Here is a 16,902-nt window from a genome sequence, read left to right on the forward strand (position 1 = left end):
TTGCTTCGTGCACTGTGACTGGACCAAAAAAAGGCCTTCCTCAAAATGTTCCCACAAAGTTGGACTCATAGAATTGTCCTAAACATCTTGGTATGTTGAAGAATTAATGAGGTCGGCCACTTTCTCTTGTTGGAGCAGCTTTCCTCACACACTGACCAGCACTTCTGTCCATACAATGTTTGCTGGTGGAGGAACATGTGACCAGACCTGTCCATCAGCCTCCTCCCAGCGTAAAGCACCTCACATGGGAAAGCTGCTTTTCCATTGGAGTAGTCTGATGGACAGGTCTGGTCACATGCTCCTCCGTCAGCAGTCGCTATATGGACAGATGTGGGGGTCAGTTTTTTAAGGAAAGCAGCACTAATAAGATAGCGTTGGCACTCGCTTTAAGATTTTCCTTCCCTGGAACTAAGCTTTTTAGACCAACACCTGAAAACAACATTATCCCTCCTCCACTCTGCTTTACAGTTAGCACAAAGCAGTCAGGAAAGTAGCGTTGTCTTGCATTCACCAAACTCACAATTCTCCATCAGACTGACAGATAAAGAGGTGTGGTTTATCACTTCACAGAACACTGGAGTTTTACTGCTCCAGCGGTGGCAGCTTTACACCACTCTATCCAACACTTGACATTGTGCTTGGTGATGTAAGGCTTTCATGCAGTTGATCAGCCATGGAAACCCATTCCATGTCGGAGGAGGTTTGGACTCTGCAGTTATGGAATGAGCACAGTGATCCTGCTCTGTGACTTTTTGTAGTTTACCACATTGTGGCTGAGTTGCTGTGGTTCCTTCCACTTTTCAATAATGCCAGCCACTAGTACTTGGAAAATATTTAGGAGGGAAGAAATTTAATGCACTGACTTGTTACACCGGAGCCATCCTATAACAGTACCACACTGGTATCAGTGAGCTCTTTACAACGTGAGTCAGACTGCACAGCGCGGGGCTGGATATTATACACCTGTGACAATGGGACTGAATGAATAACCTCAAGGAGTAAGGCTACTTTCACACTAGCGTTAACTGCATTCCGTCACAATGCGTCGTTTTGCCAAAAAAACGCATCCTGCAAAAGTGTTTGCAGGATGCGTTTTTTCGCCATTGATTAACATTAAGCGACGCATTGTGACGGATTGCCACACGTCGCACCCGTCGTGCGACGGATGCGTCGTGCAGTGGCGGACCGTCGGGAGCAAAAAACGCTACATATAACGTTTTTTGCTCACGACGGTCCGCTTTTTCCGACCGCGCATGCGCGGCCGGAACTCCGCCCCCACCTCCCCGCGCTTCCCCACAGCTCACAATGGGGCAGCGGATGCGCTGGAAAAATGCATCCGCTGCCCCTGTTGTGCGGCGGAAACAATGCTAGCGTCGGGAACGTCGGCCCGACGCACAGCGACGGGCCGAGCCCGACGCTAGTGTGAAAGAAGCCTTAGATGTGTGTCCCAATACTTTTGTCCATTTAGTATATGATCGCTGGGGGTTCCAATCAGTCCCAGAAACGAGGGTGTCAAAATCCCTTGTATGAACTAAGCAGCAGTGTTCACTTAACTACCAATCTATTCACTTCTATTCTTCTATTAAACTGATAGGAACGCTATCTCCATCGGTGCCATAGAAGTGAATGGTGCATGGGTCAAACATGTCCAATAACATGGTTGAACCTGCAGAGATTATACACTTTCATCTATACTTGGGTAGGAGAAAAATATATTTAGTGAAGAAAAGCTCTTTGGCCTATTTTACTTTGATAACTTGGGCCCAAAGCCATTTGGAAGGTAGAAAAATTAGAAATCTCCTGACTCCAGAAGGAAAAACCCCTTTAAAGCAAATCTCTACGGAACAAACCTCTAGGAAACCATGACTAAACGACTAGTAACAGATGTCTGTCAGGAGTTAAGGTACCGTCACACTAAGCGACGCTGCAGCGATAGCGACAGCAATGCCGATCGCTGCAGCGTCGCTGTGTGGTCGCTGGAGAGCTGTCACACAGACCGCTCTCCAGCGACCAGCGATGCCGAGGTCCCCGGGTAACCAGGGTAAACATCGGGTTGCTAAGCGCAGGGCCGCGCTTAGTAACCCGATGTTTACCCTGGTTACCAGCGTAAAAGTTAAAAAAAACAAACAGTACATGCTCACCTGCGCGTCCCCCAGCCTCTGCATCCTGACGCTGACTGAGCTCCGGCCCTAACAGCAGAGCGGTGACGTCACCGCTTTCACTTTCACTTTAGGGCCGGATCTCAGTCAGTGCAGGAAGCAGACACTGGGAGACGCGCAGGTGAGTATGTACTGTTTGTTTTTTTAACTTTTACGCTGGTAACCAGGGTAAACATCGGGTTACTAAGCGTGGCCCTGCGCTTAGTAACCCGATGTTTACCCTGGTTACCAGTGTAAAATATCGCTGGTATCGTCGCTTTTGCTGTCAAACACGGCGATACACGGCGACCTAGCGACCAAATAATGTGCAGACCTTCTAGCAGCGACCAGCAATTTCACAGCGGGATCCAGATCGCTGCTGCGTGTCAAATACAGCGATATCGCCATCCAGGTCGCTGCAACGTCACGGATTGCTGGCGATATCGCCTAGTGTGACGGTACCTTTAGTCATTGAAAGCAATCACTTGTGCTAAATTTGCAGGCAATAAGCTGCCTACACATAGAAATCGGCCACTACAGCCAAGTATTATCTAACGTCTATGAGGCCGCTTGGTACAGGACCAACTGAGCGCTAACAGGATTCCACATCTAACAATACAACTTACTCTACTGTATCAGATCAATAAGTTATAGAAAGAAGTGGTCTATCAAGTGAAGATTTGGAGGGCATAAGGCCATGTAAACTTAGAATAAAAAATGATGGCATGCTCACCTTCCAGCCCCTCTATAGATCTATCTCAAACCACTCCCGAGGTCTGCACCGCCTCCATAAGCGAGGTTGTCAGAGGACCTCTACAACTTATGATAGGCTGCAGGTCAGTTGATTAGATGAGCACGCCATCTGAGAAATACCCTTTAGTCACCAGACTATTACAGCCAATGAAAGGCTCCATCATTCCTGTCCTGTTTCAAACAAAGTGGGCATCACTTCTGGAGCCATTGCAGACCTCGGGAATGAATGGCCAATGCTGGATCCATGGGGACATTAGAGTATATCAACATGTTTTATTTTAAACGCACCCATGGGTTTAATTTTTTTTATGTTGGACAACCCCTTTTTTAAGTAAAAGCTGCAAAAATGTAATATAATAAATAATATTGGGCAAAATATGCTGCAATATTCTCAAATTAGGTTACGGCTACACAGTGTGTCCAAAGCAATTTGTAATACTTTTTCTGTGAAAACCCCTTTAACTCTGAATTTTACTGTACTTCTGTTTTGTACTTCTATTGAAGATTTTTATTACGTTTTAACCTTTTTAGGCTACAGTCACACATTCAGTATTTTACCTCAGTATTTTACCTCAGTATTTGTAAGCAATTCTTTCTTGTGATCAGATTATAGAGCACTAGCACTGAGCTCACAGGGTTTCAGGTTCTTACCTGTGTTTTTCGGATGCGCAGATCGGCAGAAGAGCGGTTCATGGCCTCTTCCTGTTCAATGCTTTGTTCAATATCTAAAAGAAGTAAAATCATGGGTTTTAGTTTATCCTTTCAATAACTCTTACTTTACCCTTTATTTTTGATTATCAGCAGGAGAAATATGTACAGTTTGCTTCTTTTTTAGTGTTAGTTCACACATTGGCATTAAAGCATGCCTGTGGTAACTTCAGAATAAGCACATTTCTGGTTATATTACATCAGTACATTTACTTTGTATTGTTTAAACCTATCTTGTCACGTGTACGTGTCTGGTGATGTATTAGAAGTAATGTCTTATTGTACTTAGTAGGTTGCTTTGCGTACATGGGGGTGACATGCCGACTAGACATTCAGGACCTTGCTCAATGCAAGACTATTTTTTCCACTAAAAACTGTTGAATTAATAAATCTGTCAAGTGATACCAATGTTCCTAGACACAAAAGTGTTTAGTGAGGTGCACAAAATGTATTAAACCATTAACGTGAACCTGTCACCAGGCGTGGCCGATACGAGTTATGGCCACCGCCTTTCAGGGCTTATATACAGAATTCTATAATGCTGTATACAAGCCCCCAACCCGACCTCCAAGAGAAGGAAAATAACTTTTATTATACTCACCTGCAGGGCGGTCTGGTCCGATGGGCATCGCTGGTCTTGGTCCATCGCCTCCTGTCACGGCCACTCCTTCCGCTCATATTTACCTGCTGCGGCGTGCTCCTCCTGTAGGCGCGCGTCCTCTCCTTTATTCTTCTCCGCTCCCTGGTTCTCGTCGGATGCGCGTGCGCACCGCCCTTTCCAGCACTTCCTCTTTCTGATTTACAGGCGCTCTGTATCTCCTCTCTGTGATCCTGGAGGACCGTGACCCGGAAGTCCTCCAGCACTCCATGTATATAAGGCGATTCCTTCCTCTGCTCCTTGCCTGTCTGTCATTTGTGCTTCTGTGACTCAGGTCCACCTTTGTCTTTGCATTGCCTGTTTTGAGTCTCCAATCTGTCCAGCCAGTTCAGCTTCTCTGTCTCTCCCAGGCTTCCTTGTCTCCTCGTCCAGTCCAGCCCTCACAGTGTCCTCTCCGTACTCTGTTAGTCTGGTGTCTCTGTCCTGTCCTGCATCCTTTGTGTCTTCCCCTTTGCAGTGCTCCTTTGGACTCGCCTGTACCCAGCTCTTACCTAACTGTACTTCTTCTTACCCTGCTCTGTCTGTCCTACGCCCAGCTTCTCTATCTTGTACCTCTTACTACCTGTCTCCGGGTTCCAGCTTCTGCGGCAATAGTCTCCCTTGGGTCTGCCCCTAACGCTCCCTGTATAGGGGGTGGTCTACCTGGTCAGTTCACCCTTGGGAGGTTCGTTGTCCTGGATCTGCGGGTCCACCCCAGGTATTCCAAAAGATCTCACAATAGGACTGCACTCAGATGACATCTGAGTGCAGTCTGATTCTCACACCTCCCTTCTTACGATCCCCGTCCTCCTGCTTGCTTCATTTGGATGATGCGTCCCTTCTTCATCCAAACAGTCTCCTCGGCACCGCACTCCTGCGCAGGCATACTTCTCTGCCCTCTGCAAAGTACTGCAGTGCGCATACGCCGGGGCTCTTTGACCTTTCCAGGCACCTGCACACTGCAGTACTTTGCTCTGCCCTCAACAGAGCAGAGAAGTGCTCCTGCGCAGGAGCATGGTGCCGAGGAGACACATCATCCACACAAAGCAAGCAGGAGGACGGCATTCCAAGAATAGGAGGTGCGGGACCAAGAAGAGTGACGCCCATCTGACCGGACCGCCCCATTGTAAGTAAAATAAAAGTTTTCTTCTCTTACAGGTCGGGTTGGGGCTTATAAACAGCATCAAAAATGCATGTAAAAAACCCACAATGATAAAATGTAAGTAATCTCATTTACTTAAAGGGAATCTGTCATTAAATAACACTATTAAAGAGGTGGTCCTCTACAATGTATAATGTGTCCATCGATTTAAACCTTTTAAATAAATATTTTTGTAAATACTTTCTGCTCCCATATTTGCCTGTGAGCGGCACTATCGCTGCTCCCTCAGTCTGCATCATGTGACCTCGGCTGTAGCCAGCGCTGACATTCGCTGATGTCACGTCAACATCAGGGCTCCCTTGCATCACCATCATCATTACCTAGTCGCACGCACTCCCCCTGATTCACTGGGCTGTGGGCGGAGTTTCACCGCACGTCACTGCCCAGTATATGGTGTGCACTTTCCTTCTTTCCTCTGCTTTTATTGGCGACAGGCGCACACTGGATACTGGGCTGTGACATGCAGTGAAACACCACCCAGAGCCCAGTCTATCGGGGAGTACATGCAACTGGGTCATGCCTAGGTGATGCTAGGGAGTCCGTAAGTTGACGTGATATCAGGGGATATCAGTGGCGGTTGTAGAAGGGGTCACGTGATGAGCAAGCAGTGATAGCGCCACTCACAGGCACATATGTCAACATAAGGTATTTACAAAAATACTTATTTAAAATGTTTAAATCGATAGATGAATTATACATTGTAGTGGATCACCTCCTTAACATGCAGATATGGGGTTAATAGTGTTCAGAGGCCATGGAGTCGCCACACTGATTGCCCGGCTATTGGGAGGAAATAAACATTGTTCTTCCCAGCAGCCTCCGGCTTTCAGTTGCAGAGGTGCGGCCGGCCCGACTTCAGTCACCGCTCAGTACATAGTGAGCGACGGTTGTAACTGCCCCCTAGCACTGACTGATAGCTGGCTCTGTACTGATGCACTACTAAGCCGGCTGTTAGTCAGAGCAAGGACGGACTACTGCCGCCACTCACTGTATACGGAGTGGTAACTGAAGCCGGGCCAGCCGCAGCTCTATGACTGAAAGCCGAAGGAAGGAGGAATAAAGTACATTTCCTCCTGGCAACAGGGCTTTCAGTGCAGTGGCCAAACAGCTTCTGAACGCTATTAACCTGCAGATAAACCCTATATTTGCAGGTGAAAAGTGTTTTTTTTACATGACAGGTTCCCTTTAATAGGTGCAGAAATGGTTCAGAGAATCTGCAACATTAAAAACCCATTGTGGGTATATAGCCTAACTTTCCAGACACTGTAGTTTTATTTTGTTTAGACACTTCTTTTTATATATTATATATGTCTGTCTTACTCAGCACACGGCACCAAAGACAAGTTTCCTAACAATCACCAAAGCTGCTTGTCAAGAGAAGAAGAGAAGACTTATTAGGAGGAAAGATGGAGAGAGGTGGTGAGCACTTACTCTTCAGCTTGGAGCGGACCTTGTTGGCTGTCTTTTTGATGTCCGACATCAGCTCTTCAAGCTCTACCTTGGTTTCTGTGGAGAGAATCAGCAGGCTGAGAATAGGTGATGACAAGCAGCAGCTGTCCCATTATATACAGGAAGCAATAGCAGCAAGACACGGTGAGAGCGCTGATAGACCCACACCGGCAAGCAGCTCAAACGTGACATTAATAAAGGAATAGATTGCAGAGTAGAGAATATTATATTGGTAAGAGCATTTATCATTTCATCAATTTAGTATTCTACAAAAATATCTTATCACGCGGTGTGCCGATATTTCCTAACTTTTCCCAACCGCAGGCTTAATTCTGCTTCACGAACAGCTGACATGGCTGGTCTACACTGTTTAGGTAGATTTACGACAGTATAAAAAATCATTTGGTTTCACCCAGAAAAGTGGGACTATTTTTTCTCACTTGACATCCATGCACTATCTGTTTTTTTTTTTACAGCAGCAGCTATTAATCATGTGCAGAACCATTTACAGTTTCCTGCAGGGCACGAATCAGATTATCTAAAGCTGACAATGAATTAAGCCTTGCAAGAGATGTCAAAAGCAGTAAAAAAGGATTTTGGGGATATGTCATAGGATTTTTACAGGATGAAAATGATGAAATGGTAAGAAAGAATGTTGAGAAGTCCGAACTTTTAAATTCCTATTTTGCATCTGTTTTCTCTCAGAAAGGAAATGTAACATCAACTGATCTTCACTGTCCTATTAAAGGAGTAGAAGAATCCAGGATATCTATAAACAGAAAGATAAGGAGGAAACACTTAGCTAACATAAATGAATTCAAGTCTCCAGGTCCAGATGAATTACACCCCAGAGTACTGAAGGAAATAGCAGAATAAATTTTTGAACCACTCTCCATAATCTTTGAAAATTCTTGGAGAACAGGAGAAGTCCCAGAAGACTGGAGAAGGGCAAATGTTGTTCCTATCTTCAAAAAGGGTAAGAAGGTGGACCCAGGGAACTATAGGCCAGTGAGTCTGACTTCCATACCAGGAAAGATCTTTAAACAAATTATTAAACAACATGTATGTAAGTACCTGGATAAGAATGAAGTGATTAACCAGAGTCAGCATGGGTTTGTAACTAATAAGTCATGTCAGACTAACTTAATTTCCTTCTATGACAGAATCACTGACTAGGTGGGTCAGGGAACTGCTGTAGATATAGTATATCTTGACTTCAGCAAAGCATTTGACAAAGTATCTCACACCATCCTTATTGAAAAAATGATTAAGTATGGAATGGACAAGGCAACTGTTAGGTGGATTCATAACTGGCTTAGCGATCGAACCCAAAGAGTGGTCATAAATGGCTGCACATCCAGTTGGAAGAATTTCTCAAGTAGGGTACCACAGGGTTCCATCCTGGGCACTGTATTCAGGGCTGGCTTCAGCACCCGGGTAAGTGCCGGGGCCCTGAGCAGGCAGGGGGCCCACTCGCCATCGGGGACACTGGCGCGCTATAGTGCCGGCCCCCGCGAGTGGACCCCCCGCCTGCTCCGGGCCCCGGCACTTGCGATACTGACCTCTCCTAGTTCCAGCGCTGCAGCGTCTTCCATCCTCCGTCTTCCATCCTCTGACTGTGACGTTCAGGTCAGAGGGCGCGATGACGTCACCAGTGCGCGCCCTCTGCCTGAGCAGTCGCAGCACAGAGAGCCGGAAGACGCCGACGGTGAGGAGTACAGAGCAGCGTCAAGCAACAAGAGGTGAGTATTTCATTTTTTTTTTTTTATATTTGGAACAATATAGGGGGACCATCAGTAGGGGCCCATATATGGAGCATTATATGGGGCTAATTCTATATGGAGTATCTTATGGATCCAATAATATAGGGAGCATCTTATGAAGCCAATTCTATAGGGAGCATTATATGGGGCCAATTTAATATGGAGCATCTTATGGGGCCAATTCAATATGGAGCAGTATATGGGGCCAATAATATATGAAGCATCTCATGGGACTAATTATATATGGAGCATTTTATATGGTCAATTATATATGGAGCATTATATGGGGCCCATTATACATGGAGCATCTTATGGGGCCAATTATTTTTGGAGCATCATATGGGGCCATTCTGTATGGAGCATCATATGGGGCCCATTCTGTAAGGAGCATTATATGGGGCCTATTCTGTATGGAGCATCATATGGGGCCCATTCTGTATGGAGCAATATGTGGGACTCAGTATACTGTATGGGGCCGATCATATACTGTATGGAGCATTTTATGAGGCCCATTATATATGGAGCAATAGATGGGGCCCATCATATACTGTATGGAGAATTATATGTGGCTCACTATACTGTATGGAGCATTATATGGGGTCAATTCCGTATGGAGCAATATATGAGGCTCATTCTGTATGGAGAACTCTGTGGTGCCCATTATACTGTATGGAGCATTATATGAGGCTCATTATTCTGTTTGGAGCATAATATTGGGCTCATTATTCTGTGTGGAGCAATATATGGGGCCCATTATTCTGTATAGAGGACTATACTGTCCGATTTCTGAGCTAATGTAGAATGTACAATAGATATCACTCATGTAATGTAAGAAGTAAGTGAAATCTTTGGCATTGTACTATACCTATATTTCTCTGCCGTATCGGTGCATTATGAATTGTGGTGTGTGTTAAAGGGGCCCACCGGGACTCTTTCGCCCAGGGCCCATGAAAACCTATAGCCGACCCTGACTGTATTGATGAAGAATTTGAGGGTACACTAATTAAATTTGCTGATGACACAAAGCTAGGAGGAATAGCTAATACTAGAGAAGAGAGAGAGAGAGGATTCAAAAAGATATAAATAAACTGGAGCAGTGGGCAGCAACTACCAGAATGGTTTTTAACAAGGAAAAGTGCAAAGTACTACATCTGGGCAATAAAAATGAAAAAAGCATATACAGAATGAGAGGAATAGGGCTAAGCAACAGCACATGTGAAAAAGACTTGGGTATACTAATAGATCATAAACTGAACATGAGTCAACAGTGTGATGCAGTAGCAAAAAAGGCAAATGCAATTCTCGGATTTATTAACAGAAGCATACAGTCTAGATCACGCAAAGTCATTATTGCCCTCTACTCCTCTTTGGTCAGACCTCATCTGGAATACTGTGTCCTGTTTTGGACACCACATTTTAAAAAAGACATCAACAAACTGGAGCAAGTGCAGCGAAGTGCGACCAGAATGGTGACTGGTCTGCAAACCATGTCCTATGAGGAACGGTTGCCGGATTTGGGAATGTTTAGCTTGCAAAAAAGAAGACTGAGAGGAGACTTAATAGCTATGTACAAATATCTAAAGGGCTGTCACATTGTAGAAGGATCATCTTTATTCTCATTTGCACAAGGAAAGACTAGAAGCAATGGGATGAAACTGAATGTGAAGAGACACAGATTAGATATTAGAAAAAAACTTTTTGACAGTGAGGGAGATCAATGAGTGGAACGTGCTGCCACGAGAGGTGGTGAGTTCTCCTTCCATGGAAGTCTTCAAGCAGAGGCTGGACAGTCATCTGTCTGGGATGATTTAGTGAATCCTGCTTTGAGCAGGGGGTTGGACTAGATGACCCAGGAGGTCCCTTCCAACTCTATCATTCTATGATTCTATGTTGCAGAATTGCAATGTATATGTAAAAAACGGATGCTAAACTGTGGCATCCAATTTTTTCCCTCAAACCCATAGACTTGAATAGCTGAGCCTCATCCAACTAAAGGAGGAAAATCGTGCGTGATGGGATTTTTTTTCACATGTCGAACTGTTCAGTGAAAAAAATCGTTCATCTGCACGCCCCTATGAATAACGTTGGTCCAAGTGCAATCTGTTTTATTTTTACGGACAGCACTCGGACCGAAAATGCAGTCATGTATTATTCATTTCTCTAGGAGTTATGAAAGCAGGGTGTCTCAGCCACTCAGCTACTCTGTTGAATAGAAGCTGATCTGCAGTACTTGGCAGTGGCTGCTACACATTCATGGGAGCTGTGCAGGACAGCCCTGTTGGATATTTATATCCGATCACCACCAGAGATAAACAACTGATTAATGGGGGTGTCAGATCCTCACCATTCTAATATTGGTGGCCTATTTTATGGATAGGTCATCAGTATCATCTGGCTGGACAACCTCTGCATGCTGAGGGGTGGAAAATTGCTTGTGTGCACTTGCATATAGAGTAATATTATTACCAATAAAACATGTCCACCTGAATGAGACCTTAGGCCGGGGTCATACTTGCGAGTGCAATGCGAGAAACGAGAAATTCATGCGGCATGTATTTCTTTGCAGCTGAACGCTCCGGTCCCGAGAGCTGGCGGCAGTGCCGGGTATTGATGCGAGAGACTCGTGCGAGTTTCTCGCATTGCACTCGCAAGTGTGACACCGGCCTAAGTCTCCCACACTGACAACCACATCTAAAGGAGAACAGATAGCCTTAGACTTAGTGAGAAGGTTGGGCTAAGTACCCATGACCGTTTAAGAAAAAGTTGTCAAGAGTTTCATCCAGAAAACTTGGACAATTTTTTTCTCACTTGTCATCCATATTTTTTATATAGCAGCAGCTAATGCTAATTTAAAACATTAAATACAGTTTAATTCCCTAAGTTAAAGAATTGCCCCTGATGATGCTTTGTTTCACTATCCCAGCATGCACTGGGATTTTGGGAATGGTAGGGAATAAAAGTGTATTACAAAAGTTAGTAGATTATTACATTGAATAGATAGGGTTAGGATTAAAATAGGTTTTACTTTCGGACCACCCCTTTAAGGCTAAGTTCTCAGGAGCATAAGAAAAATAGATGATTTGTTATTTGCACTGCCATCTTCATGTGAACTATGGTCCGCGTGCGGTTTACCCAATGTCCATATGGACAGCACACGGACCGAACAAACACAGATGTATACCGCGAGGGACATATTTTTCAATGTATTTATGTCAGAAATATATATTACTAAATCTGCTTCTGTATCTTATATATCTACCCATGAGGCTATTTATTAAAATATTCCCCTATAAAATAATGACTCGGATAAACGAATCCTTACTGCAAATTTACAGATTATCTGCAACCCACACACTTTACACCGCAGCGGCTTTGGCTGGACGGAGATGCGGCCATAGCAGGTAAACCAATTAGCTTTGCTTTATTAAGCCATACATTTTCAGCAAACATCTCTCACGGGGCCTGCTGGTTCAGCTATGAATTTCCTTTTTTCAAGGTACAATGCAATAACCTTGACGGAATGGAAAATAATGAGACATTTACTAGTTGATAAGGTAGACTCTGGTGTAAGGCACAAGAAGAGCCGGAGCTCTGACTCCTCAAGTGGACATATTGGACTCGTGTAACATCTGGTGTAGGCGAAAAGTGCAACAAACCTGCAATGCAAATGGAGGGCCCCCACGCGTAAGGGCAGTGGGGTACTCGGTACCGGGTCTGTCTCTCTCGGTTCTGGGGATGTCATGGTGGCCCGACCCGGTCCGTGGCCCTCCTGAGGGGCGCCCAATTAAAGGTGTAGTGGTTTGTACGGTGTTTGTGACGCCACCTGTGGTATTCGGTCAGGGTGACCGACGCTGCTAGGGGTCCGCTGGGGTGATGGAATGGCAGCTAGATGGTATACCTTCCCACAGGTGAAGTATATCCCGAGGGCTTCCCGGATGTTTAAGTAGTGATGGTGGATGTCGTAAGGCGCAAGGAATAACGAGGACACAAAGGTTGTAGTCTCTTTACCTTTTACTGAAGACTTCAGCGTCCACAGTCCAGAGTACTGTTCACAGGGCAGGCTGAATCCGGCCAGTCCAAAGGCACATCCAGAGTTCCCTTTGCAGGTGGAAATCAGTAGCCTTCCTACTAGCGCCTGTGTGTTATAGTACCTCCCTGCTGAGCACCACGGGATAGTCCTCACAACTTTCGTGGATGTTTCTGATGTTCTCTCTCTCTGTCTCCCAGATGATATGGATAGGACAACCCGTATGACGGGGTAGGCCTGGAGCTATTTTATAGGGACCCTAGAGACGCCCCTCTCCCACAATTGCCTCCGTGTCTTCATAGGTATTAAGGTCGGGCAGCCAACTTGGAATTAACTGTCCTGCTGGTCTCTGAAGTAATAAGAGCCTATTACTCCCTCGGTGTTCCGGCCACCGGCTACGCGCCTCGGAAGGATGTTGCCGGTCTTAAGGCAGGACTCCTCCCGGTGTTATCTCCTTGTGCTGTGATCTCGTTTCTCACTCTCCACAATATACTTCGCTTCGTGTCCTTTCTTAGGATGCTGCCGCAATGTAGTGCAGGCACAGCTCCGTAACGTTCTATCTCGTGCTTGGCCTCTGTCAGGATCCCACCCCTGACAGAGACCCTCTGTCTGCAGCTCAGATGTTCCTCCTTCTCTCCCTGTCTGCCTGACAGGTCCCCTCTGGGTCTAACCCAGGCAGCTTCTCCCTCACTTCCCATCCAACCCACCAGTTTTACCCATGTGTGAGGAGTGGCCTAGTAGATAGAACCTTTGCTCCCCCTGGTGGATGGTGGAGTATGAAGTGTAGTGTGTGACTGTGATACCCGGTCAGGTGAACTCCTTTTGTACAATCAGACTTAACATCACTCCCCCTGGTGGAAGAGCGACATTACTGCAACGACCAGGACTCTGGGGTGCTGCACTAATATGAAACCTTATTTGGTTCCCATAGGAAACTGCTCTACTTTTCTCCACATTTAGTATCAACTATGTCGTCATATCCCATATTAAGTCTCCAAGGTGGAGAGATGTTGTTTCTCCGAACTTCTTAGCATTCTGCTCTGCTATAACCGTCCAATTGGTAAATCATCTATTTCGAAATCTTTTACACAGCTCAAAACTTTTTTTTGCCTAAGTTTTGACTTTAGTCAGTATTAATGGGGGGTTTCCAGGAATTATATATTAATACTCATCAATATCAGATTGGTAAGGGACAATCTGATACACTGGGACAGCACAGCTTCATACACTGGACAGAGGCCGTTCTCAGCTGCTATGGAAGCTGTGCTGTTCTGGCTCTGTTAACATCTGGCGGCAGTGGAAGCTGCAAACAGCTGATTGGTCGGGGCACTCGATGTGGGACAACTATAAATCTGATAGTGATAACATATCCTAATGATAAGTCATCAGTACCTGAGTCCTAGGCAACATCTGATGCTGCAAATTAAAATGACTATAGGCTAAGGTCACACCACTATTTTACTCTCATCTGAGAAAATCGGTCTGATTATGCTAATCACACTCTGATCGGAGTTTGATGAGAGTGTGATCCAATTTTAATCGGTGATGGGGAGGAAAAAAAAATTTCTAAATTTATGGACTCATTGACTTGCATGGCCAAGTGCAATCCGATAATCAGATTAAAGTCAGACATGCTGTGATTTTTTTTCGTTGAAGAGGAGGAAAAAAATCGGACGTAGAATAACATTGGTTTGAGTGTGATTCGGTGTTTTGCCGGATCACACACGGTCGGAAGATATGATGGTGTGAACGAGCCCTAAGACTGACCTTGCCAGGGCCGGACATACAGTATCATTGGTACAACATGTGCAATCAAACGGGCCCAAGAGATAAGTGAGACACACCATCAAATCAGCAAACAGGGTCTGCCACAGACACGAAGAGGGGCCCATATATTTTTACACAAGGGTCCAATAGTGATTATACAGTTGAGACCTGTGAGCATCCTGTATTGCCTTGCTGTAGAAGTAATCAGTGGTGTCTGTAATTGTATAGATTCTTACTTGTACTGCGTGCAGAGTGTCTTCAGAGCCTGCTGTATGGACGGCTGCGATATAACTGGAGCTGAAGGACTTACATATTGTAAATGACAAATGAACATGAGCTGCTGACGGACCAATGTCCCTGAGCAGCTGACGGACCAATGTCACTGAGCTGCTGACGAACCAATGTCCCTGAGCCGCTGACGGACCAATGTCCCTGAGTCGCTGACGGACCAATGTCCCTGAGTCGCTGATGGACCAATGTCCCTGAGTCGCTGATGGACCAATGTCCCTGAGTCGCTGATGGACAATGTCCCTGAGCCGCTGATGTATCAATGTCCCTAAGACGCTGATGGACCATTGTCCCTGAGCCGCTGATGGACCAATGTTCCTGAGCCGCTGATGGACCATTGTCCCTGAGCCGCTGATGTATCAATGTCCCTGAGCCGCTCATGGACCATTGTCCCTGAGCCACTGATGGACCATTGTCTCTGAGCCGCTGATGGACCAATGTCCCTGAGCCGCTGATGTATCAATGTCCCTAAGACGCTGATGGACCATTGTCCCTGAGCCGCTGATGGACCAATGTTCCTGAGCCGCTGATGGACCATTGTCCCTGAGCCGCTGATGTATCAATGTCCCTGAGCCGCTGATGGACCATTGTCCCTGAGCCGCTGATGGACCATTGTCTCTGAGCCGCTGATGGACCATTGTCTCTGAGCCGCTGATGGACCAATGTCCCTGAGCCGCTGATGGACCAATGTCCCTGAGCCGCTGATGGACCAATGTCCCTGAGCCCCTGATGGACCAATGTCCCTGAGCCGCTGATGGACCAATGTCCCTGAGCCGCTGATGGATCAATGTCCCTGAGCCGCTGATGGACCAATGTCCCTGAGCCGCTAATGGACCAATGTCCCTGAGCCGCTGATGGATCAATGTCCCTGAGCCGCTGATGGACCAATGTCCCTGAGCCGCTGATGGATCAATGTCCCTGAGCCGCTGATGGACCAATGTCCCTGAGCCGCTAATGGACCAATGTCCCTGAGCCGCTGATGGACCATTGTCCCTGAGCCGCTGATGGACCAATGTCCCTGAGCCGCTGATGGACCATTGTCCCTGAGCCGCTGATGGACCAATGTCCCTGAGCCGCTGATGGACCAATGTCCCTGAGCCTCTGACGGTTCAGCTGAAAAGTGAATGCAGTCATCTGTACGCACTAAAGGTTGATCTATCAGTGCAATTGCACCAGTTTTCTGGCATAATTGTTTTGAAGAGAAAAAATGCATTTGGCAAGAATACTAAGTTTATGAAGCTCCTTTTCTTGCATCAAATATCTAAGACTACATTCCCACGATGAGTATTTGTTGAGTTTTTGACGTTTCCCACTTTTTGCAGCAATTCTGCAGCTCCTGGAGAAATTAGGTTATTTGCATTTTTTAATTGAGCTTTTGATGGTGTTTTCATTGCGACTTTATTGCAGCGATTTTTGTCTTTGTTGTTGTGTCATGTTTGTGTTTTTTAACCTGTGGATTTTCAGCATGTAATGCAATTCTAAGGGGATAATCCACACATAAAACTCAGCGTACCTGCAAGAGAAATTCACATGCTGTGGACTTCACACATGCACCTCAAGTCAGTTTACGCAGTGTCAGTGGGCTTGACATTTCTATAAATCAGATCCAATTCTCTGGATCTGTAAAGCGCTGTGTTTTTTTGCACAGTGAGAATATGGGGAGTCAAAAATGCACCAAATCTCATCGTGGGAACGTAATCTAAAAAAGCAGTAAATAACTTTATTCAACGGCATGTACTGCATTCCCTAGATTCCCTAGATTACACGATATCCACATGCTTAGGAAATTTTCCCCAAAGTCCATAGTCCTTCTTCTTTATATAGTAATGTTAATGAATAGATACTTTGCAAGAAATCGTATTAATTGTCATACTTTTTAGACACATCATCCATCCATCCATTGTTGGATACACACTATGTGTAAAAATTCTGGAATATCTGACTATAGTGTTATCACTGGTACAGATAGCTGAAAAAATATAAACGTTTCATAAAACTTAAAGAAGCACTCCCATCTATATTTTTTTAATAAATGTGCCTATATGCATCTAATGTAGTATGTTTATTAACATTCTCACCTATCGCTGCTCTCTGGTATCCAGCGCCATTCTCCTTCTCTTCTCAGTGATGTCACCGTAATTACTACAACCCGGCTCACTCTATGCGCGAGCTGGAAGTTTCTTTTACAACAAAAGCCTATGGAATCTCGT

General features: G+C 45.5%; 1 protein-coding gene across 5 annotated transcripts in view; it reads right to left on the minus strand.

Annotated features, from left to right (window-relative positions):
- The window catches only part of STX1A (syntaxin 1A), a 210,105-nt gene that overhangs the window by 21,563 nt on the left and 171,640 nt on the right, over positions 1-16,902 (minus strand). For all 5 annotated transcript variants that reach the window (XR_013223734.1, XR_013223733.1, XR_013223732.1 and 2 more), the window contains exons 4-5: positions 6,830-6,904; positions 3,543-3,616 (exon numbers count right to left, since the gene is read on the minus strand). Coding sequence is in view for 1 of the 5 variants with exons in the window: in XM_077294526.1 (XP_077150641.1) it covers positions 3,543-3,616; positions 6,830-6,904 (149 nt within the window). In the remaining 4 variants the exon portion in view is untranslated. The remainder of the gene's footprint in view (positions 1-3,542; positions 3,617-6,829; positions 6,905-16,902) is intronic.

This window comes from Ranitomeya variabilis, chromosome 3 (assembly GCF_051348905.1).
Source record: "Ranitomeya variabilis isolate aRanVar5 chromosome 3, aRanVar5.hap1, whole genome shotgun sequence".
Classification (NCBI taxonomy): domain Eukaryota; kingdom Metazoa; phylum Chordata; class Amphibia; order Anura; family Dendrobatidae; genus Ranitomeya; species Ranitomeya variabilis.